General features: G+C 41.1%; 2 protein-coding genes across 4 annotated transcripts; one reads left to right on the top strand and one right to left on the bottom strand.

The window, feature by feature from the left end:
* Window positions 1-468: 468 nt before the first annotated feature.
* BAG5 (BAG cochaperone 5) lies at window positions 469-5,874 on the bottom strand. The gene is made up of 2 exons (XM_037394987.1): window positions 5,747-5,874; window positions 469-4,974 (listed from the first exon to the last, which is right to left on the bottom strand). The coding sequence occupies exon 2, from the start codon at window positions 4,944-4,946 to the stop codon at window positions 3,594-3,596; it is 1,353 nt and encodes a 450-aa protein (XP_037250884.1). The 5' UTR covers window positions 4,947-4,974; window positions 5,747-5,874; the 3' UTR covers window positions 469-3,593.
* A 50-nt stretch (window positions 5,875-5,924) lies between these two features.
* LOC119151250 (cytochrome c oxidase assembly factor 8) lies at window positions 5,925-14,285 on the top strand. Of its 3 annotated transcripts, none has more exons than XM_037394998.1 (5): window positions 5,925-6,095; window positions 6,773-6,970; window positions 8,274-8,337; window positions 10,231-10,321; window positions 13,860-14,285. In XM_037394998.1, exons 1-5 carry the CDS (start codon window positions 5,973-5,975, stop codon window positions 13,885-13,887), a joined length of 504 nt encoding a protein of 167 aa, XP_037250895.1. In that variant the 5' UTR covers window positions 5,925-5,972; the 3' UTR covers window positions 13,888-14,285. The 3 variants fall into 3 exon arrangements, with proteins under 3 accessions (XP_037250895.1, XP_037250894.1, XP_037250893.1); XM_037394997.1 differs by lacking the exon at window positions 13,860-14,285 and adding an exon at window positions 12,430-13,058; XM_037394996.1 differs by lacking the exon at window positions 13,860-14,285 and adding an exon at window positions 12,978-13,231 and having other exon boundaries at window positions 5,926-6,095.
* The last annotated feature ends 10,883 nt before the right edge of the window (window positions 14,286-25,168 follow it).

Below are 25,168 nucleotides of genomic sequence, written 5' to 3'. Positions count from 1 at the left end.
GGTTTTGCAAGCTCATCTGTTAAGGCAGCATCCTTCAACAGAAAAGTGGCGGAATCTTAGAACAGCCACAAGCATTTTTGCAGTGATCATCCAGCTGAAGCCCAGGAGCATGCAAAGCCATTTCTCGAGAAAGAATGCGAGCAATGATGTTTCTATGATACAGAGCACCTATTTATATGATCCAATGTAATGATTCTAATGCAAGGTTCAATGCAGAGAAAACCAAAAGGCATCAGATTTAGCAAGTAGAGGTAGAAGTGGTTTCCACACAAAGAACTTTATTTTTATAAATACAGCTGTGAAAACCCAAACTTTTAAAGGAGAAAAAAACCCAAAACAAACCCAACAAAACAAAAAAGGGAGCTTTATGTCTACGTTTAATAAAAACACTTTCTCTAAGATGAAAATAATTTACATTCTGATAACTCACATTCAAAAATAAACAGAGAAAGGCAGCAGGGCACAACATTCAAATGAATACCTAATAAAAGGTAGTAATGTATTTTTATTAATAATCAAGAATATAACACTGCAATATTTAATCTTGAGTTTGCATATACAAATGCCATATCCTACACAGCAATAAATCAAGACATATACACCATAAGGAGCACATAATATAATTTCTGTTAAATTGAGAAAGTAGGAATCATATTTAACAAAAATCTCCAAACTGATAAAATAGAAAAACCACTTAGAGTGGTAAACAACAAAAATAAACACTGAAATAACTAAAGAAAACTAATTTTAAAAGGAATACAATTAACAAATAGGAATCACGAAGTAGGACTGTCTCTCCCCCAAATATCCAATTATTTATTTTGCTCTAAGTTAAGTAACACAGCACATAGAAAAGTTATCATATTTCAGTATAGTATTAAAATGCAGGCTTCTGCAATCTGATCTATTTACATTTTGCTGATTATTTCAGCCTGCTGTATAGGAAAGAAAAGTTGTGTGTCCCTCAATCTTTGGATATAAAAACCAGAAATTACATTCTTCAGGACAAGATCTCGAGAAATCTGTGCATTAATTTTTTGGTTACGCATATTTAGTTTACTACTTTCATTCATGCAAAAACTGAATTAATCCCATTCCAGATGAGGATTTTACCATAGAATTGAAATAGCTGATTTATTAGATTACAGAACAATGGAAAAAAACTTAATTCACATAACTTGCTAATGAACTCTACTCAGTCAAAATTACACTAACCTTACACATTGGCCTTCTTAGAGACACAGGCGTAATAATTCATTCAGAAACGCTAAAAGACATAGAAATTTAAAATAGAACAGATCTGAAAACTATACTTACTCATTTTATGTAAGTGCATCAAACATTTATAAAGCCACACATAACCTCCAATGAACACAGACACTAAATTGTGAAACGTTTAAACAAGTAACCACTGCAGACCTGACAGTAATACTAAAGAAAAAAGAACACCACCATTACACTACCAAATTCTTTCATTTCCTAAAAACGTAAGTGCAAATCAGAAGTTGCAGTTTGAACAAGAAGAAAGCTTGAAATGAGTAAAATCATTCAGGTGTATAACATTGTTAATATTCTAATAAAATAGCCACATAATATATAAATAGATTGGAATTTTAACTAGGGGATATGATTTTTTTGAGGTAAAAAGAGATAAATTCAATGGGGTTATCCCTCTGAAGGAGCAGAGAATCCTCCAACAAACATTATGTCATTGCCAAACTGTGCCTCAGGCACTGTACTCAGTTGAAAAAATAGATCATTTTTGGCAAGTAAATTTGCAAAGCTATCACCTGTACAATCACAAACAAAATATATTCACACTCTGAAGTTACACAGCCTTTCATCCACATCTCAAAGCATGTTGTGGAGCAAACATATCCTCTCCTTCCTGTAGCAATAGGCACAAAAGACCTGCCCCAAGTCCCCCATCCCCATGTCAATGCATTCGTTTATAAGCAGAACACTTACTTCCCAAATTCGATATTCATTCTCAGGATTCTAGAGAACAATTTTCAACTATTACATTAATTTGACAGATATTATAGTAGAATTATATATATATATGTGAGAAATCCAGTTTGCAAAGATTACAAATATATCAAGCTGCCAGTAAACAGTTCCTATATCTACATATGACGGTGCAAGTTAGTGGTGTCATAAAGGCACTTGTCTCTCACAGACAGTACTGTCATCTCTAATCAGTCAAAAATAGATCTAAAAATATTTATTTTAACATCCGAAATGGTTTTTACTCCTTAAAGTGGTGCAAATCATCATCTATAGAACAATAATTCATTAATTCAACATGAAGGAGCTAAGTGCAAAAATATCCATAATTCAATATATCTTTATAATTAATTCATTTCAATGCCATGCTCTCAAAAAAATGCCAAAAAACATGCTCCAGTAGAAATGTGATTGGCACTAGCAGCCACAAATAAAAAGGTAGGTACATACAATAGTACAAGCAAGCTTATTTATGAAGTTATTAAAACAATTAAGTGATGAGTTGCAAAGAGAGACATTTGCCACAAGTCCTTTCCAAGACATGTTTGAAACCACACCTGACCAGTATAAAATATGTAACACACATTTACATCGAGGACATCTTTATAGCTCGCTACCTAATTTTACAAAAATAATTCCAAAATGCTCATTCACTTCAAAGTGAATTTCTGTTCCTGTTTTCTTGTGAAAAGACAAGTCGAAACCAGATCTAACAACCGAGTTTAAAAAGACACCTAAGCAGCCCCTAAATAAAGTTCAGTGCAGTTTTCAGGGGTTTATGGATGGCAGCTGAAATCCTCAACATCCCGTTTATCTGATCAGTATGTATGTACAGATCTTCCTCTCCAAGCCTCAGTACCTTAAAGGAGTAATTGGAAAGACTTTTCCCTAACAAAAGACCTGGTTTTGCAAATCAAAGGGCTCTGGTATTAAAAAAAAAAAAAAAAAAAAAAAGACCTAATTGGCTTTGCCTATGTAAATGTTAATTTGCAGTTGGCATTCCAGCTCCATTAATTTAGAAATCTAAACACCCAGAAAGGTGTGATGGATGGAATAAATCAAGTACAACCCAAAAGCCAGCAGGTTTTTTGCCCTTAATACTTTGTCGTAACACCACATTAAGAGTATATCCAGACTGCTGTGAAGTTGCTGGATGGAGCCTCATGCTTGGAAACTAATTTTCATATCCAGTCTTTTTAAAATAGTTTTGCCAGCACTGTACCATAAGGAAGATTCCCCACATTTAATAAATCTGCACTTGCTGAACATTGCACAAGGTTATTAAAACAAAAACGGGGGGGTGGGGGGGTGGGGGGGGGAAGCCACCATTTGATCAAGTATTAAACTATTCCTTCAGAGAATTGCACTTCTTTGCTTGTAGCAATGACCAGAATTGCTGATGGTGTACTGACAGTTGCCATGGCAAGTGGGTGACTGCGTGGGATAGCAGACATATAGCCAAGTCAACTGCTTATGCAATCTCCGTGATTTAAGCAAGCACAGAACACTCCACTTTTATTATGCGCTGCCAGTGATCTGCATAAAGTGCCAAAGGAAAAAATGTTCTGTGTTAGGCCATGGCTGTTTCAGTATTCCCATTCATCTGTTTTCATGTCCAGATAGTAAAGAATATTCTGCGCAAGCTTTACTGCTTGCTTTCTGGCAGCCTTACACCGCTCGTCACCTTGTGGATCAACAGCATCAAGTGCTAGAAGTTGTTTCGTAAGAAGTTCTTCCAATCTCATGTAATTTTTATCCGTTCTGTTTCCATCAAATGAAATCACCTCCTGCTGAATTTGAGACAAGTTTCCAAGAACAGTCCAAACTGCTTTATGAGACTGATGTTCGGCAGCAGTTTGCTCAGAATACATTTGCCTTTTTTCAAGTGCTTCCTTCAAATCAATGTATGTTATAAGAGTTTGAACTTCTATTACTGCTCTTCTCCTGGCTTCTCTAATACAAGGGTTTTTTCCTGGACTCACCTCATCTAAGTGGGCAATTAACCCCTGCAATTCTGCTTTGGATCCTAAATACAAATCAGAAGCATTTTCTGTTTTTAAAAGTAATGAATTAACTTCCTTCATTTTCTTACGGATCTCTTCTATTTTTAGAATGGACTGGTTTTGTGCCAAATCATAAGCGTGAGTAGAATTTGCTTCTTCTTCCAAGTCCAGGTACTTCTGCAATTTATTGATCTCTTCTACGACTTCCTTTCTGTAATTTCTTATTTCCGTGTGACCACAGACATCTAAAGCATCCAAATCAGCAATGAGGCCTGTAAGCACACAGGACAGATGCTTGCAGGTATCATTACTACTCACTCCCATGAGAAGCGCAATAAGAGTTCCTCTTGCTTTGTTCACATCACACATTACAGAGTTAATTTTGGAGACCGAAGGATGCGCATCATTAGAGAGTGGCAGGGACAGCTGTTGCTTTACACCGCTTTCTATAATCTCCTGAACAGCACATACTTTTGTCAGAGTGCGATATCTTGCTTTGCGTAAAGAAACTTTCCCTCCGGTTTTCACCTGGGTAAGCCTCAACACAATGTCCTGAATACCTTCTTCAAATTCGTCGCTTATACAGTTACCTCCTTCGTAAAAAGGTGTGATCTCACGTTCCACAAGTGACTGTGCCTCCTTGAATATAGCCTCTATTTCCAGTCTGCGCGGATGGTTTGCATTTTGTTCCAGTTCCTTAAGCAGCCTCTCTGTTTCCTGAGCAGCTCTCTTCCTGGCTTGCTGAATATCCCCCTTTCCTTCGGTGTCTACAGAATCAATCTCAAAGAGCTGTTTAGTAAGACTCCTTTCTAATTTCTTGTAATCTCGATCAGTAGAGAGACCACTGAAGACAACCACTTGCTGTTCAATCTCTTTGACTTCCTTCTGTATTTCATGCAACCGTTTTATGGATGGGTGTTGGTTACCCATATCCATTCTTTTCTTTTGTCCAGTTTCAGATGAACTACAAGGAAAGTGAGGAGAAGACCGGTCATTAATAAAGTGCTAAGCAAGCACATACCGCAACTTAAACGACATTCTGAAGCACTTCAGCATTACAGCTATTTTAAATATGTGTAGCGACAGGAATAAACCGCTCGGCTGGTATTTCATAGCCATTCCTCTACCGCCGCACACCTCCTCCTCCCGCTGGGGCTGCAGGGGTGATGCTTTAGTTACCACACGCCAGCTCCTCGCCTTTACCCGCCGCCTGCAGCCCTCCCCGCCCGCTCGGCCTCTGCAGGCGCCGCCGCACGGACCGGCCGCCCGCAGCCCGCGGGAACAGCGGCAAAGGCCGCCCGCCCCCGGGGCGCACGGCCCCCGGCAGGACCCCCCCCGCCCCCGGGGCGCACAGCTCCACACACCCCCGCCCCCGGGGCGCACAAACCCCGGCAGGCCCCCGCCCCCGGGGCGCACGGCCCCCCCGCCCCCGGACGCACGGCCCCGGCAGGGCCCTTCCCCGCCCCCGGGGCACACGGCCACCGGCAGGGCCCTTCCCGGCCCGCGCCCCGCAGCACCCGCCGGCCCGGCCCCTCCATGGCAGCCACCTCCCGCCCGCGCCCCCCCGGCGATGGGGCCCCAGGAAGCGGTGAGTGGCGATGACACCGGGCCACCCCGGGGGAGCCCAGGGCACGCTGAGAAGAGGCTCGGCCGCCGCCGCCTCCCCCCCACCCCCGCCGCAAATCCCCTCACCGCCGCCGCCCGGTACACTCTCCCTCCCTCCCGGCCCGCCTCACCCGCCGGTCGCCCGGCCGAGGGATCCGCTGCCCGGCCCGGCGCTGCGCCACGGGCCGAGCGGAATGCACACCGGCAGCCCCGCCCCGCCGGGCGGGCGGCCGCGGGGGCAGGAACGGCGCGGCCGAGCGACGCGGCCCCTTCCCAGCACCGCCCCCGGCCGCCGTCCCGCGCCCGCCCGCCCCTGCCTTTGCGACACCGCCGTAAAGCGCCAGGCGCCGGCAGGCGATGGCGGCTGCCAGGGTGCTGCGGTGGGGTGGCTGCCGCCGCCGCCTCCTCCTCTCTTCCGCCCCCTTCTCCTCCTCTGCCGGCGGCCCCGCCGCTGGACGCGGAGAGCGGCAGGAGAACGCGGTAAATCTGGGCGGGGAGCAGCTCCTGCGCCCTGGAGCCGGCCTGCCGCGGGGAGGCCTCGGGATCTCCCGCCCCCGCGGAGCTCTGAGGGGGGAGCGGGGGAGGCCGCCCCCGCGGCAGCGCGTCCCGGTAAAAGCCTGCCTTTCCCGCGGCCTCGCGTTGTTTACGTGTTTTCCAGCGCCCCCGGTGTTTGTAAATCCCAGGCGGGCCTCCGCGGGTGGGGTGCGGGGGCACACGGGAGGTAAAACGCGCTCACAAACGGAGCGGTAAGTCACGAGCTGTTGGAGCCAGATCTCACTAAGCCCGGCCTGAAAAGCTGCGCGCTTCTGCGTGTTTGCAGGGATGCACGAAGAAAGTAGCATTATGAAGACTTACATACTTGCTAGTTCGTGCCATCAAATATTTTAAGGAAGTAGAACATCAGTGATAGAAAAATTTTAGAAAAAAAGTTGCTTTTTGGAAATAACAAAGATTTGCGTCTGTTGGAAGAGTTGAAGGTATCTTCTCTGTAGCGTACTTCTAAATAAACATAAATTTTAAACGTATCACATTGCTTTCAGTCGGGGTAAATGAATGCGCACAATTCTGAACTTGTTAAACTGTTATGTTTGAAGGTTGTGTGGAGTTTTGGAGTCTGTCTCAAATTGGTTGTAATGAATTCTGCCTGTATTTTCAAGGGCCTGGGTTTCAGCCCCCCTGCACACTCGCGTAATGACTGGATTGGCCCCCCTGACACGCGTTCCAACCTGCGCCCGGTCATCTTCTACGTGCCCCCTGAGGAGTCACCCCTGGAGCGGCGGCTGCGGGAGGCACGGCAGGAGTCCCAGGCCTGTGACCAGCGCTTCTGGGCACTGCACAACTGTGCCTTCCGCCAGGTGAGCCCACTGCAACACCCTGTGATGCTCAGCTCCGGCACACCCACCTGAAATCAGGCAGTTTGGTCTCTGTGAAGTAATATTTAGTTCTCCTGCTGTTACTGGGTGGTAATTGATACTGTTTCTTTTAGTAAGCACGGAGCCTTTGTGGAAATTTTTTGTCATTCATTTCTTTAAAATGACATACAAAACTAAACTTATTGCTGTTTAGTGGCATATAATGATATTAGCCGTTTTCCTGTCTTGCACTGAAAATAAAAAGTAGCCACCCTACATGCAAGACCTGTCTGTGACTAGAGTGGCTGTTGAAAATGTTCTGCAGCTCTTTCTCTGTCATGAGAGAAACTGGGTATAATCACCAAGGGTAAATCGGGGACGTGCCCTGTTTCACTGGCAGTAAACCCCAACAAAGCTAAAAGCACAGACTTTTCAGTCATGGTCTGTCTTCTTTCCTGATCGCAGCATTGGTTAAAGACACTGAATTTTGTTGGAAGAACTGTAACAGTTCAGGAATTCACCATAGTTTGTGATGATCTTTGATCATCATACCCTCCCCAACTTGCAAAGATCTCAGAGGACAAAACAAAGCTTGTTTTTTAATTCCATAGAACTGCTTTTTAAGTTTGAAAAGCTTATGTACAAATAACTATTCTGTTTCGATCTAAGAAGTTTCAGTTTTTAAAGGCTGCATGTTTTTCTCTATTCAAATTAACTTGAGAATACAGTACATGGAATCATGGAATGGTTTGGGTTGGAAGGGACCTCAAAGATCATCTAGTTCCAATGCTCTGCCATGGGCAGGGACACCTTCCACTAGGCCAGGTTGCTCAAAGCCCCATCCAGCCTGGCCCTGAGCAGTCCCAGGGATGGGGCATCCACAGCTTCGCTGGGCAGCTGTTCCAGTGCCTCACCACCCTCACAGTAAAGAATTTCTTCCTTATATCCAATCTAAGCCTACCCTTTTTCAGTTTAAAGCCATCTTAATAGTTTCTTACAAACTGAATGTTCAGATCCTGTCAAGCAATACTGAGGCTCGGCTGTAACTTTACTCCACAAATAAGTGGTTTATGTTTCAGTAGAACGCTTACTTGAATGCATGCACGTAGCAGGATCTAAGTGACAAAGTTACCAGTTTAACTAACTCGCTGGATTCAGGGAAATGTTTTGGTGATGTTTCCAAGTACAGTGAATATTGCTGGTTATTTCAGAAGGTGTTAAGCACTACACTGCTATGTGATTAAAAACAATGGTTAATTTCAAGGACTGAGCACATCAGATTCTAATGTGGAAAACCTTGTTTCAGGAAAAAGAAGAATTTATTTATTCAAGACTCAAAGCCAAGGGTCTGGAAATGAGAGATGAAACAGGTTAGTGAGATGTTTATTTATAGTTTAGGATGCATTCTGTTTAACTTGGAATTCTGTTTGTGCTCTTTGTGATCTGTCACAAGTAAATCTTGAGGGCAGAATTAAGAACTGTTTTCAGGAGAATGATAAAAAGAGGGGAGGAGCTCTTCAGAGATGTGCATGTGGGCATCAGATCATCTGTTGCACTGTTCATCCCTAATTCCTTCCCTGCAGCTGATGTGCTGAAATTGTAGCCAAGTAATACAATAATTCTCTAGTCTAGTCTAAGGGGGAAGGAACTTTTTCCTTTCATAACTCCTAAGCCAATAGAGCATTTTTTGGCTTCAGGTCCATAGTGTATGCAATTAATACAATATTTTTCCTTGAGGAAGAATAAGACAGCTTCTGAGGAGACAGCAGCTGCTATTTGCCTGAGCACAGTTGCTGTGAAATAGTTGCTTCTCTAATTCATCATGTGAAACTGAAAACGAGATGCCTTCATAGTGACAGTGAATTGGCCATTGTAGTATGAGGTTGAACATTTTGTTCACAGAATAATGATCTGTTTGAGTTTAGTAAAGTATCTGTTCTGACATTGTGTATATCACAGACTATTATTTTCCGCTTCTGTTTGTATCCTGGTGATCACTGTATTGTTGAGAAATAATTTTAATTAAGTTCTGTGTTGTTTCGAAAATGCTTCTTTTGTATTGCCGTTTTGGTTTGGCTTGTTTTTATAGCCTAGAAATAAAAGTAAAAATAGTAAGCATGTACATCTCTTAGAAATATGTTGATTAACTCTGTTCTATAATACAGCTGCATGTGTGTATATAAAAATAAAGAGAAATAACAATACATGTGAAGTGTTGGAATAAAACTTACTTTCTTTATATGTAAGTGAATCTACAATCAGTTCTGCTGATACCAGTATGAGGAAACAAATTAACTACAGGTGTTAAGTAGGCAGTCTTCAAATAGTTGTAGAATAAACTTATCCCATAGTTTATTAATCCATTGTAATATACTAGCTCTGTAAATAATGACAAATAGAACTGATCAATAATTTAAATTTCTGTGATCAGTCTCAGGAGCCCTAAAGAGCATTTTGGAACAGCAACAAGTTGAATATCACAGTTCCATCTCCTTCATTGTATTCGTGTCCCCTGGAACATTTAAATTTCATCCTGACTTTAGAAACACTGGAAGTGCCAGGAAGTTTGTATAGTAATTACCTGGTAGGCTGAGAATATGTGCTGGTTCTCAGGATTCTACATGTGTGCTGTAGCCACAGGTTTTCTTTTCTTAGTCTGTGGAGAGAATCCATCTCCTCTTATATTCTGCTTATGAGAGTGGCATATTCAAAGTCATCTGTTGTACTTGCTTCTTCACAAAATAATTGTCTACTGTTAATAAATCTGACATCTCAGAACATACACTAAGTTACTTGAAATTTATCAGTAGCAACAGAAGAAAATGTACGTCTGAAAATACCATGTCAGTCATGGATAGTGACTATATTGACTTGCTTTACAGGGGGAAATTTAAGTTACTAAGTGCTCTTGCTGGTGCTTTTTAGACTTCAGCCACACAAGAGATTAATTTTACTCAAAGGATAGATACTTTTCCATCAGAGTCCACTAGTTCCCTAAATAATCTAAGATCTGATAAACATGGTGACTTGCAGAAGTAATAAGGGCTTAAGAGTTATGCTATCTTCAAGATGATGGTATTTTTAATCTGCTGTGTTCCCTATATAAGTTTTAAAAAGCCGGAGGATAAAAGCATATGCATTTGTTCAGGGTTACAAAGGAAACTTGTAGGAGCAAGGAGTCAGACCTAACTCTCCTGCATCTGAACCCAGTGCTTTAATGCAAATAATTAGCTTGACACTGTTATGCCAAAACTTATTTTCAGGTCAAAAAACAACACTGAATGCGGAAGAAATGGCTGACTTCTACAAGGACTTTCTAAGTAAAAATTTTAGAAAGCATATGCAGTATAACAGGTATGTAGAAGGTATTTGTTGGTTATTACACATTACAGTCTAAAGGCATAAGATTGAATTTAAAATTTGAACTTTTTTTTCCCTGTAATTGGTAAAACAGCACCTAAAACTGTCACTTTAGAAAATTTGACAGAAATTTGTATTATCATTTGAGTTTTTCCACTGCTTATTGTTGATTTAGTAGCAAGATGAATCTCGTGTCTAAGATTCAGAGAGACAAGATCAGGCACTCAGTTGTTTCTCTTATGGCGTGGGTCTTTTCATGCTGCGAACTGACACTGATAAATATGTGAACAAAACTTGAAATTTCAATATAACAGATTCTAGTTGACTTAAGGCCTAGTAAATACGATTAATCTCAAAGGAAAATTGTTTAATGAAAATAATATTTAACATTCTTAGTTTTGTCATTTTGCAAGCACACAGTAAAAGCGAAAGTGATTAGCCTTGAGTTTCAGGGGGTTTTATGTGGCAAAGCTAGTGCTAAAGCTAGTAAAATGATTGCATAAACTCATCCTGTGTAGAACCTCAGCTACAGCTGGGTAAGCCTAGTTCCACTGTGCTTCTTCACAACATCTACTGCATTGTTTCGGTCTTACTGTTTATACAACAGCTTGATAAACTGGGTTTGGAATCCAAAATGACTGAGAAATGACTTGCAAACACACGTTACCCTGCAAGTAGCTGTGCACACTTGGTAGAGGGCTAGAAATGAGGAAGGAATGGGAAGCTGGGGGAGGATAGCACTTAATCCAGTTACAGTAGCACTGCCCACTGAATATGAAACCGCAACTTCAGTTCTTTCTCTGTATTGGATTGAAAGATTATTGGGCTCAAAGGTGTCAAGTGTAACTGCATTCCTAGTGGTGTAATGCTAGTGAGAATTCTACCATCATTATAACTGATCTATAACAAATTGTGGTTTAGGGTTCTCTGTATGTATTGTGTGTATACCATAACATACTACACCGTAACAACAATTTTACTGTAACAAATATTTAAATCTGCACATCTTGTCTTGTCCATGGGGCTGGGAGGAATCTCACCATAAACCTAAGCAACGGCATGAAAAGATGGAAAGTAAAAAATTATTTTTAATAAGAGGATTATCTTTCAAATTGCCTATAGCTGATGAGTGAGAAAGCAAATTGTTTATCTTAGAACTGGTCACCAGTTGCCATTGTTGCAGCAACCTCAGGACAGTGTCCTGTCTTCATGGTAAGACAGTTCAGGCTTTGTGTCTAAACATGACCTTCCTTGTTGCTGCCTTGTAAAATCAGGTAGTGTCAGCTGCATTGTAGTTTCAAAGTGGAACTGCACAGCCCTGGAAGCGGCAGAGCTTTTTCCAGGCACTAGGATTTTTGAGGGGTCATATTTATAAAAATCTGTTTATGCATCCAGCTGTACATTCTTTTGCGGTGTTGCGAGCTGGCCTGAAAACTGGCCGCTGAAGTGTGTAACTTCTAAAATTGTATTAAAATTGAAGCAATGACTGTGCATAGATGCCATGAATATTTAGTTCAGGGTACACAGACTAGAACTACAGTCTAGTTTAGGGGAAAAAAATTTGAGAAGGGTATAGGAAATGAGGCATGAAAGGGGAAAAGAAAGAGTTGTGATATTAGCATGATGTTTTGATTCAACATGACATCTGAGGGGGTAGCTCAGTGCTGCTTGTCAGCATGATCTTGGCTACTATCCTTACTGAGAGGTTAGTATCTCAGGTTTATGTTAGATCTCTACATGCAAGGTTTCCCACAGAGATCTCAAGAGAAGACCTAAATCCCAGTGTTTAATATTCCCTGCTAGTTCTACAATATTTTGCTGCTTCTGTGACATTTTACAAAATGGGGGTGGGGTACTTGTTAGAAACCAGAAAAAAATTGTGATGTTAGTTTGTAACAGGGGCAAGAATTTGAAGCAAGTTCTGAGAGGTTAGAAAGGGCTGATACAGACTCTCCTATCTATATCTTGAGTTGGTTTCAGAAGCTATGCATGCTTCATAAAAACTATTTAAAGATACAAAGGCTAACTTTGGCAATATTAAAGGCATCATCTTTAAAAGGTACTGCATTATATTTCTAATATATTTCTTTTTTTCTTTCTAGATTTTTTTTCTCTCTAGAAAAAAAAATCCTGTTTTGAGTTATACAATTAGTCTTTGAGGTGTGACTTATTTTATTTTTTCCCATAGTTATAGGTGACCAACTATGCCCTTCCCAACACATGCATCTTCATGCATGCACAAACAAGTCTTACCCATAGCACAGCACTGGCAGGAAATTCTTCTAGATAGCTTGATGATCGGCTTTACTTCTGAAACATGAGATATGGTTACAGTTATTTTATCTTACCTGACTTCAGATACAGTTGGTCATAAAACTATCCATCCCTTAACTTTTTTACAGTTAAGCTCTCAATGATTGTAGCCCTACAGTCCCCATGTTATCTGTTTGTGGATGTGGATAGTCACATAGACCTTTTCATAGGTTATTTAACTGTCATTAAGCAGGAAAAGTGTTCCCACAAAGAATGGAAAATGCAGGTCATCACTGAATTGTCATTTGTCGATGCCAAAGGGTATTTTATTATAATTGTGTACCTTTTCCTGTTCTTGTTCTGTGTGCTGATAATTTTCCTGGCTTTGGAATCCTAGAGACTGGTATAAACGTAACTTTACTATCACATTCCTCATGGGACAAGTAGCACTGGCAAGAGCTCTGAGGTGCCTTCGTTGGAAAAAGAAAAATGTTGGAAATTAATCACAGCTCCAGGAAGAATGTGACACTAGTTAGGCCTGCTATAAACTAATGATGTTCAGAGTCTGAATGGTTAACGTAACAATTGCTTGAATCTGTTCGTTAAACTCTGTAAATAAAAGTTGTCATTGGTCTTAATTTATAATCACTATGTAAATTTCCTTTACCTTTTATTTCAAGAATATCTAAAATATTTCCCAATCAAAACACATCTGAGAAAGCTATTAAAAGCTGTTCCTCATTTACATTAAACGGAGTGGATCACAGCTGTCACATTTTTACCAGAGTCAAAACTTCAAAATAACATGTGATTCAGTGTGCTGCACCCGAACTCCAGTCAGATAATGTTGTCTCCACTAGCCATATTAGTATAGAAGACAAAAATGCCTCATTTTGCAGCAGTTGTCTGTCTGGGGCAGTAGCTATCCGTAAGTAATAAAACATGGCTGAAGGAAAAAGTATGATTTATGAGTGTATATATATATATAAAATCAGTTTGGAATAATCCTCTTTCAGTGTGATTATTTACTATTTTTAATAAGGATTTAAGATGTTTTCACATAAATTACTAATTCAGTAGGATCTTCTTAGATAATTTTGTTTTAATCAAAAGGAATTTGGCCCCCTTGGACCTCTAACATTGCTGAGCAATGAAACTGATGCATTGCTAGTAGGAAAGGAAACCGATACTTGGCTGTATGGAGGAGAACAACATTAATACTAATATGCACTGCTTTATACTGGTTCATTTCTTTCAAAAAATGTGCTATTCTCGCCAGTTTCTCTGAGGCACTCCAGCTCGCCTGAGGGTGATTTTTCTGGCCTCCAGGTATGTAACATCAATGGGAAGGTGTAAGTAAAGACTCAAAATACTATGCCATGTATCTGTAATTTAAAATAATTTCTCTTCCTCGGAATGTTCTCCCTGTCCCATTTATACAGTGCAATTGTTTTGGTACAGTACCTGCTAAGAGGATTCTGTTATAAAGAATGTATGTTATCTAATGAAATGTGTTTTCCTAAAGCTACGCAGTAGGGAAGGTTCTGCTTTTGGAAATGTCAGCTCAGTAGTCATTGATCTGTTTTTCCTATCTAAACATGACATGATTTATTCACAGGCTTTTTCAGCTGGAGCAATAAGAGCTTTGTCAATATCAACAGTAGTAATTTCTTTGCAAGATGAAATAAATATTGATGATATAGTAGAGGATCACACTGTTTCTTACAATGGTGATATCATTGGGGCTAAAACAGTCACTGGATTGTGGTTTTTAACTGTTGTGTTATTAGTAAATGAATAATGTTTGCTGAGGTGATAACCAACACTTGTAGGAAAATATTTGTGAATGTTATTTACTGCACTGGTACTGTAAAAGTTATATATTTATTAGAAAGTTAGAAAATGCCATGTTTCTTCAGGAAAATAAGTTTTTGAAGTACACCGCTGTGGGTATGTAATGTAATTCTTCAGAGCTTTACAGTAGATTGTATCTTACAGTATATAAGCTTTGACCACAATGCAAATGCACACTTATTAAATAGTTACAATGTAAAAGAATGATTGGATAACACAAGAAAATATCCCTGAAAGGCAGAAGCCAGAACCCCAGTGGACTGGTAGCTGATAGCCGTATGTTCTTACACGCTATGCATAAGATCCCTAAGGTAGTTTCACATATGCTTTAAGTGGGTAGAAATTAGTCAAAAGAAGCATTTTCATCTTCTGAGCTGCTCACTTTTTTTAACAGATGTTTTTGTGTCTGCTGTACCAGATCAGGAAATTGATTTACTACTAGAAGTAGTCCAAGGAAAAAGGTGTTACATGTCAGTTGAATGATCATGCGGATCTAAGTGTTCTGCTGTTGGCATGGGGAGATGTGGGAATTCAGACGGAAGGTTTGGATTGAGCTTCAGTCAATTCACAGTTAAAACTGTTTTCTTAACATGGAATTTTAGAGTTGGTCACCCAAAAGTAGTATAATCAGCATATGATGGATCACACTAGGATTCTGCTCTGAGCTGCTTGTAGGTAAAGTTAATGCCTTTATGGCATCTTAGTAGAATAGAATCATTTAGGTTGGAAAAGACCTTTAAGATCATGGAGTCCAACCATTACCCTAGCACTGCCAAGCCCACCACTAAAGCATGTCCCTAAGTGTCACATCTACGCATCTTTTAAATACCTCCAGGGATGGTGACTCCACCATTGCCCTGGGCAGCCTGTTCCAACACTTGACAGCCCTTTTCAGTGAAGAACTTTTTCTTAATATCCAATTTAAACCTTCCCTGGACAACTTGAGGCCATTTCCTCTTGTTCTCTCATTATCTGGGAGAAGAGACGAACACCCCCTCACTACAACCTCATTTCAGGTGGTTGTAGAGAGCAATATGGTCCCCCCTGAGCCTCCTCGTCTCCATGCTGAACAACCCCGGTTCCCTCAGCCACTCCTATGTTCTCTAGACCAGCTTTGCTGCCCTTCTTTGGACACGCTCCAGCACCTCAATGTCTGTCTTGTGGTGAGTGGCCCAAACCTGAACCCAGTGCGAGTACAGGGGGCATCACTTCCCTAGTCCTGCTGGCCAGCTATTTCAGATACAAGCCAGGATGCTATTGGTTGTCTTGGCCACCTGGGCACACTGCTGGCCCGTATTCAGCCAATACCCCCAGGTCCTTTTCCGCGGGGCAGCTTTCCAGGCACTCTGGCCCCAGGCTGTAGCGTTACATTGGGTTGTTGTGACCCGAGTGCAGGACCCAGCACTGAGCCCTGTGGAACCTCACAGTCAACTGGGACCTCCCGGGTTAGCCAGGACTGCTGATAAATGATGGAAAGCAGCTCGGTGAGCACTCCCACCCGCTCCCTCAGCACCCTTGGGTGGATCCCATCTGGCCCCATAGGCTTATGTGTGTCTAAGTGGTGTAGCAGGTCACTAACCACTTCCCCTGGGATTATGGGGGCTTCATTCTGCTCCCTGTCCCCGTCTTCCAGCTCAGGGGGCTGGGTACCAGGAGAACAACTGGTCTTGCTATTAAAGCAAAAGGTGGCACTCAGCCTTTTCCTCCTCTGTGTCATGGTTTAACCCCAGCCAGCTACGTGGCACCATGTAGCCACCAGCCACCCTGATGGGATGGAGGAGACAATTGGAAAAGTGAAAGTGAGAAAGCTTGTGGGTTGAGATAAAGACAGTTTAGTAAGTAAAGCAAAAGCCACATGCACAAGCAAAGCCAAACAAGGAGTTCATTCACCGCTTCCCATCAGCAGGCAGGGGTTCAGCCATCTCCGAGGGAAGGTGGGCTCCATCATGCACAACAGGTACTTGGGAAGACAAAACTCCAGAAGTCCAAACATTCCTCTTTCATTCTTTTTCCCCCAGCTTTTTATGCTGAACGCAGTGTTGTATGGTATGGGATATCCCTTGCATCAGCTGGTGTCAGCTGTCCTGGCTGTGTCCCCTCCCAACTTCTTGTGCACCCCCAGCCTGCTTGCTGCTGGGGTGGGGTGGGAGGCAGAAGAGACCTGACCCCGTGTAAGCACTGCACAGCAGTAACGAAAACATCCCTGCGCTACCAGCGCTCTTCCCAGCACAAAGCCAACACAGCCCATGCTAACTGCTATGAAGAAAATTAACCTTACCCCAGCCAAAATCAGCACATTCTGCACTGTGTTTTTCCCCTCACATCCAAGAAAGGCTGGAGATTCTCCTTAGTCCTCCTTTTGTTACTAATGTATTTATAGAAACATTTTTTTATTGTCTTTTAAGGCAATAGTCAGATTAATTTCTGGTTGGGTTTTGGCCCTTCTAATTTTCTCTTTGGATAACCTCACAACATCCTTGTAGTCCTCCTGAGTTGCCCCTTCTTCCAAAGGTCATAAACTCTTCTTTTTTTCCTGAGTTCCAGCCAAAGCTCTCTGTTCAGCCAGGCTGATGTGGCACATGGGAACAGCCTGCTCCTGCACATGTAAGATTTCCTTCTTGAAGAATGTTCAGTCTTCCTGGACTTTTTTGCACTTCAGAACTGCCTCCCAAGGGGATCTGTCAACCAGGCTCCTAAACAGGCCAAGATCTGCCCTTTGGATATTTAAGGTTCTGCTGATCCCCTTCTTACTTCTCCGAGACTCTAAAACTCTGTCATTTTGTGATCGCTGTGCCCGAGATGGCCTCCAACCATCACATCACCCACCAGTCCTTCTCTGGTCACAAGCAACAGGTCCAGCTGGCACCTTCCCTCGCTGGCTCCCTCACCAGCTGTGCCAGGCAGTTGTCGTCCACACACTCCAGGAACCTCCTGGACTTTTTCCTCTCTGTGATATTGTATTTCCAGGAGGCACCTGGTAAGTTGAAGCCCCCCACAAGAACAAGGGTAGCAATTGTGAGACTTCTCCCAGCTGCTTGTAGAATATTTCATCTGCCTCTTCATCCTGGTTGGGTGGTCTGTAACAGACTCCCACCATGGTGTCTTGTTGGTCTTCCCCCTGATTCTTACCCATAAACACGCAACTCCATTGGCACCATCATTAAACTCTAGACAACCAGAACACTCCCTAACATACAGAGCTACCCCACCTCCTCTCCTTCCTTGCCTATCCCTTCTGAAGGGTTTATAGCTACCCACTGCAGCACTCCAGTTGCACGAGCAATCCCACCATGTTTCCGTGATGGCAGCTCTATCATAGTTTTCCTGCTGCTCTCTGGCTTCCAGCTCCTCCTGCCTGTTGCCCATGCTGCTTGCACTGGTGTGGATGCACTTCAGTTGGGCTGTTGATCCTGCCATCCTTTTGCGGGGAGAAGCCCTAATTCCTACGGGATCATTCTCAAGCGCTTCTGTGGTTTCTAATGCATCAGTAACCCTTGTGTCTTTGATGCCGCTTGGATCTCCATCCTCTACTTCCACTGAGATGGCAGACCAAAGGACCTCGCTAGCACGCCATCCCTCAAACACTGCCGTGCTGCCCCCAGGCTTATCTCTGGCAAGCCTGGTTCTGCCCCTGTTCATTAAGATTCTGTGTGCAGTGCTGGGTCCCTTCATCTAAAGCCTATTGAAGGAGTGAGGTATTTATTAGGTAAGTGTTGAGCTCTGATTTAGAGTACCTAATAAAGCCTCTGTGAAAAGATGTTGTTAATAATACTAATCCATCTGAAATGTTGAGACTCATTACCAAACCCACATACATTTACTGAGATAATTACATTTTCTGAGCAGCCAAAAGCTGTATCATTTTTGCCAGAGTTGCATTACTTTTGGTAGTTTTTTTCTTGACTCAGAGCAGCTGTACTAATGCCAGCTGCTTTCAGATACTATTGATCATAAATCCTTTTACATCAAAGGAAGACTAAGGAGCTGCCACAGACTACTAAAAATATTTTTTTTATGTATACAAAGGCCTGCTACAGTAAGTGAAGCTAGTGAAATAGATCAAAGAGTGACTTTTCTGTGCACATTTTCTGAGTATAGGAAAAATACAGGGGAGTGTTCTTATCATTTAGGTATTTAGCTAATCCTGTCAGAAGGAACAGCAGTATTTCATATTTAGTAATGTCACCATGTGCCTTTTTAATCTGTCTCATGCACTCAGTAAGTGCATAACAAAGCAACATTATTTTGGCAATATTCACATAATTTTAGATAGTTTGTATTGACTTGCAGTGGTTATGTTCTGATAATCTCTGTGGGGGTTTCTTATTCACTGAATTTCTCTACTGGAGCTTTAATTTTGATATAATACCAGAGGAGTAAGAGGAAGTATCAAATGGGGATTGAGAGGCAGACCGACTAATGGTTAGGTTGAAGTGATTGTAGTACCTTTGGAAATTATTAATAAAGAACTGTACATCTTAAGGAAAAATAAATGCATTTTTCAATTTCATTATGAGTTTGAGAAGTGATGGTAGCAACTACTGAGAAGATAGCTTCTACACTGAACATTCTTAGGGATAAAATTAAAATTTAGTTCAAAACTCAGATTTCTAATTCAGAAGCTGACCCTTCCTGGCCCCATTTTAAGGGAACTGTTCTGCTTGCAATTTTTAGCTTCCACTATTACTGACTAAGACTGGTATCCTACAGGGTAATCAGATTTAGCCAAACAAGAATTTAATTTACATCCTGCGCAGAGCCCATAGGCCAGTCTTATGCATAAAGAATGGGAGACTGAAATGTTTTCAGGAAAGGATAATATATGCCAGGAACTGTAATATGCATGAATAACATTTTCATACTAAAAATTATATTCACTGATTCCTGTAAACTGATTCACAGAGTAATAACCCCATAACTGAATATTCAGGTTCATTTCTCAGAAAAAAAATAGTAAGGGAAATACAAGATCATTTATTTCTTATGAGTTTATTTGTTAAAAAGAGTTTATAAGTCCATGGAATGTAATCATCTTGAATACATACTCATTAATATTTATTATTATATAAATCACTTCTTTGTGCCTTGACTTTGCATTCATTAACAGATTAAGATTTACCCACATATTGTGAGATTTAATTGACTGATATATTCAAATAGCAGATGCTGTGGAAGTGCAAAAGCAATACTTCTGGCTAGAAAAGGCAAAAAGTTAGATGATCGCTTTTTAAGTGTGATCTTACTCAGAAGAAATATTATTTTATAGTACTGCCCACAGTCAAAATCAGTCTTAGAAGCCATGTAAATGCTTTGAAGACATAGTCCCTGTTTCATACAGCTGCTTGTGTTTTACTAGTTCAAACCAGATACCCGTTTAAATGAGTTCCTTGTATTTTGCACAGTGGTTCTGCTTTCTGGTGCATGCAGATTCTCACCCTTAGGGGTGGTCCCAGGTGTGTTGTAACCAGGGCCTGAGACAGCAGGAGGCAGCAAGAGCGACTGTATGCATCTCCTGAGACTGCCAGGATGCAGTTGGCCTTCAGCCTAAGCTGGAGTAGCCCTGAAGCTACTTTGCTGGACCATGAGTGGCATGAGTTTCCAGCAGCCCCCATGCCAGTCAAGAACTGCTGGCATTCAGCAATACTCTGTTCACACCACTGCCTCCAAAGAACCCACTGATATGATTCAGCTGCAGAATTGGCTGTGTTAACTTTCATCATTTGAGCCAAAACACATTAACAGGCAAAATGCAAGTTTCAGAATCATAAGAAATTCAGGTCACTATTCATACCTTATTGCTAAAGAACTTCCTGGTGACAAATTTTGGCTCTATCTTTGTAACAAATCCCTGCCGTGGAAAATTTTTTTATCTAATGATCAGTGTGTAGTATACATTGGCTGTTTTTAAAGGGTTCCAGAAAAGTTACAGATTTTCATTTCTAGAATGATTTGAATGATTAGAAATCTAGATTATTTGGGGGAGGAGGGGATGTTTTACAAAACAGATATTGTGGTCAAGGCTATATTAGAAGACAAAACCCATTAATTGCAAATTTCAAAAGAGATTAATTGACTGCCTCGATTGCTCTCCAAGTGATTTTATTATTCAGGAATGTCATATAGAAAACAGATGGTATGACACAGCATAAGTATTATGTAACAAACCAAGTCAAGACAGTTCTGACCTTAATAGCCATCAAAACTATAAATAGGTAGAAAACTCTTTACTTGTCCAGAATTGTATGAGATTGAAAGACAAAATGGAAACTAAATTCCAATGAGTATGTAATAAAATGTCTTCTGGATTTACCAATATTCTGCTCACATTTACCAAAATACTACTTTCAATGTCATGTCTGGAAAGCCTCCCATTTCCCCAGGCCTCCTGAAAAATTCCACTATGAAAACCAGAACAAAATACTAAACTGGCATATGAGTAAATAGCCACAGGTGCTAGTTTGTATCAAAGGAGAACTGAAGCCAGCTTCAAAGGAAAAATCAGCTCTGCTGTAGGATTACTGAGCAATTTTAATTTACAAGAGATGCTCAAAATTAATTCATTTGCTATGCTCCTCTGCTGCGGCTTCTCTGGTGCTGCTTTTGCTGCTGGGGAAAGAGAGGTTTATTCAGTGTGACACCTGGAGGCTTGCTGGGAATGCTTAACAGTTACCACTGCATCGCAGCCATAAATCCGGCTGCCATGAGACTAAGCAAAATAGGCTGATGCTGGGAGAACGTGCCTGAAGAGTTGCCACTGGACAGAGCATGCTTCCTTCTTAGAAAGATTTTTCTCAGGCTTTTGAATCATCAGGTTCATGCTTTCTCTAAAAGCAGCAAAGAAGTTTAGTACTTACTGTCTTGAGTCTATAATTTATAGATATTCTCTAACAGCCACTTAGCACTCAATGTTCAATTTCATTTGTACTTAATGTCTTTTCAACTAACTTTTAGTTCTATTATATGTTTGCACGTAAATTAGAAAAACAACCTCACTTATTTACAATATGAACTTTGGTTTTGGGCACTACTCAATAGAGTTTACAACCAAAAATTCAAAGGGAAAGAAGATAATTCAAATTAATGAGAATGCCGGTAACGCAGCATTCCAGCCTCCTTTGGTTGCAAAATGAGTGGGATGGGAAATGACAAATGTATGAATCTTCCTTTAAATATATTTAGAGTGCTTTCTGCATTGGTGCACAATAAACCTGGCAGTAACATTTTACGGTTATGTAGTTAGTTATAAGGATATGGGGCATGTTAAATTGCTGCCCACAACAGAACCATTTACTGGGTAGATTTCTGGTCAGTGTTAGACACTGATGAGGGAAGATACTATTATTCATCAGCCTATTCCATGTGAGTCATGACAGTTTTCTAACATATGGTGATAGTGTACTTTGTGACCCGTCAGCACGTAATAACAAGTGTAACACTGTGTAGGCAGTACATTTCACTTTCATGGCTAATTTATATGTATCAACTGTTCCCAGCTTTCTCCTAGTGTTTATTGAGGCATGTTTCAGTTCCTGTTTACAGTCGCTTTATTTTCAATACCTACGGTTTGATAAACTATGTAAAACTGTACTATATATGTCTTTGAAACAATTTCAATGTATTTCAGCTTTCATTAAAGCATAATTTTTATTTTAAATATTAAAAAATAATTTTACGTTAGAATACACAGATTCAAAATGTAAAGTACGGCATATGGAAGTTCCCCAGAACCTCCCCAGGAGACTGTTGTTAACTGATGTGATGGAGTGAACTGCTTTGTGTAATCTCCTCGAACGGTCCAGGTGTTTTAGGTGACACTGGTGGTGTAGAGAACCATGGTGGCATGGATATTTTCCTTGAAAGAAATTACTACAAGCTCTACTTTCTGCGAATCGTACTATGCCCAGCTGGCCACCAAAGACAAAAGTCAGGGAGTCCTGCTCTAAATTCCTATATTCAGTTATTTGTCCTCTGAAGCAAAATTGCAGCCTTAGAATGTCTGTGATGATCTACACACTGATGAGGTAACTGCTGCCTTAGCCAGTTTCTGCATAAATTACAATGCACCTAAACTGAGTCTAGCCTTTTTGGCACAAGGAAAACCTTCAGAACATGATGTGATGCAGCAGAATCTGCCAAATTTAACAAATAGATAGCATCCCCTCACTGTTTTTTTTATAGACGGGTCTCCAAAACACCTGTGCACAGATGTATGAGGAATTAATTTCTTCAGAAACTGACACCTACAAGGCTAGGTCTCCTTTCACATCCCCTAATATAGGGGGTATACCAAGTGTGTGTGGGCTGGGTTACAGATGGACCCCCGTGGAGGTCCTGGGCAGAACTATCACATGGAAGCTAGGTCCTTGTGGTTGTGTAAGTCACTCAAGGAGCAGGGAATAGCCTAGGATTGGGAGGGCACAGAGATGATTTCAAACCCTTCTCTCAAACCCTTTTCATCTGGGTTTGATGAGACTGTTCATCAGACTCTGATCTAGACCTTTGGGAGACTGCCCAAAGATTGAGTTCTTCAAGAATATTTGCTCTCAGGTAACTGACAGACAAGCCTGTTGAGATCAAACACACCATCCATCCTGTAGGAGTGAATTACACAATCACCTCACCAATGTTTTAAGTCTAAGAGTTGATAGCAGCGATATACTTATCAATTTTTTTCTGTACCATTGTGAAGACACCGGAGAAGTGAAGAGTGAGTCCTTGGCATGTCCTTGGCATGTCTTTGAACTTAAGACTTTGCAATGGATTTCTCTTTGAAGTGGAAAAAAAATGTTTCGTTAAAGCAGATAAAAAAAGACTGAATTAGAACAGGAAAGACGGGAATTACAACATCTGAAACTGAAGCAAAAACTTCACAGTACATTCATATCCAAACCCCTGGGAATAAGATCATCTCTCTTTATCCTGCATCTGCTCTATTTCCCAAGTAGACAGGATGAGGCACAAAATATCTGGCACAGGCAGTTCTGTTTGCTATTGATTTCTAGAGTGACTCTGCCCTTCTCAGCCCCACGTACTGTATACCGTCCATCTAGCCACAGGCATATTCACAGAAGCCATTTTCTGTAGAGACAAAATTGGTCATTGGCACAGAAACTACAGAAACAACTGTCACCCAGCAGAAACATTTCCATTTCCCTTTCCCTTCAGGCAAAACGTATTACCACGAATTTGTCAGCCCACTGCAGCTGAGTCCTGCCTTGGTTTGAGTACCCGCTTAACCAAAGTAAACTCTGGCAATGAAAGGCAGATGTAAAATGGCTTCCCATAAAAAATAAGAAGTTCCTTAGATTTTAAAAAAACTACATGGATGCCACATGAATTTGGTGTAATTTCATATAGAGTATTAGTTGAGGCATTTGGCAATTACTGCGGCATGTGTAGGAAAGCAATACATGAAGTGAAAGGGAGGTTAACTGATAAATCAGACTTGGGAACAATCATTTTCAATAGTGACCATGGCACAAATACTTGCAGCACATTAGGCTCAAGAAAGAGGAAGCAAATGGGAGCAGAAAAGGGCAAGTTGAACGGTCAGGGAGATGTAGAATCTCTCGTAGCGAGATTAAGAGTTTGGTTTGTTTAGCCAAGCAAATTGACCATCAGGAGGGGAAAAAGGAGTCTCATACACAGGCGCGTGGAGGAAGGACCAGCTAAGAGGATTACCCAGGGAAGAATCTTCTTTCTCTACATAATTTAATCAAGCATGTAAAAGAGAAGTGTTACATTTGAGGACTTCCTTAGAAATGCAAACATGTAGAGAAATGAGGCTGATCACTAGCAAGGGAAAAAAGCTAGAAAGAAATGACACCATTTGGCACTGTATCTGTATGTATATATTACCTTTGAGACTGAACACTGGACGAGTGGGGTTCTTAGAAGGGCAAAGTGCCTGCTTGGTTTTCAATAGAGTTTGATAATTACCTTTTGATAACTACATTTAGAAAAAGACCAGATAGGATGGTTATCTGTAATGCCTTTTAGATTTTTGAGACTTCGTTCTCTTTTCATTGGTAGGTGCAAATTTCTACTTGGAAAAGGTCACATACAGGCATACACTGGCATTACCATTTCTTGTGATCAGCATATGCATGAGCTTTAATAAAAGGCATCATCTAAAAAATCACAGCTTCCTTCTTTTATAAGTGTATGTAGGAATCTTACTGAGAATAAAGAGACTACATCTTCTATATCTCTATGAGGAAGCACCAGTTCCCCTGGTGCCAAGACAAGTTTATGTCCCAGTCTGTGCCTCTGCCTAAAATTGGTTGGAAAAATGAATGCCTTTCTTATGCTTTCAAAGGTTCACTTGCCAAAACCCCCAAAATTTTATACTGGTTAATGACATTTTCCCAGATTTACACTGATGTGTGACTGAAATTAAAATCACAGCCCTCACAAGGCTTTTTTATAGGGAAAAACACTTTTCATAATGAAACTCTGGAGAATTTAATGAGAAAAAGGTACCTAAAGGTCTCCTTTGCCATAGAAAACCCCCTCCAATAACTACCAAGATTATCAAGGTAAGGGTCTCACCTAATCTAATTGCAAGTAATCTGGCAGCAAAGCCTGATGAGTTAGCAAATCTCCTTGCAGGTATGCTGACAAACCATACAGGTATCAAACAGCTAGTGTTCAAAGAAAAGGAAGGGGATAACGTAAGCAGTAATAAAGCAGGCACTTAGAAATCAGCAGAGGTGATCCTTCCATTTTCTGCTT

Source organism: Falco rusticolus, chromosome 7 (assembly GCF_015220075.1).
Source record: "Falco rusticolus isolate bFalRus1 chromosome 7, bFalRus1.pri, whole genome shotgun sequence".
NCBI lineage: Eukaryota > Metazoa > Chordata > Aves > Falconiformes > Falconidae > Falco > Falco rusticolus.
This window is presented reverse-complemented; position numbering and strand designations above follow the sequence as displayed.

Coding starts and splice junctions, on each gene's coding strand:
- LOC119151250 (XM_037394996.1), top strand. CDS start 5,973: ATGGCGGCTGCCAGGGTGCTGCGGTGGGGTGGCTGCCGCCGCCGCCTC. Junction 8,338..10,230: donor GGAAATGAGAGATGAAACAG/GTTAGTGAGATG, acceptor ACTTATTTTCAG/GTCAAAAAACAACACTGAAT. Junction 10,322..12,977: donor AAGCATATGCAGTATAACAG/GTATGTAGAAGG, acceptor TTGGAATCCTAG/AGACTGGTATAAACGTAACT.
- BAG5 (XM_037394987.1), bottom strand. CDS start 4,946: ATGGATATGGGTAACCAACACCCATCCATAAAACGGTTGCATGAAATA.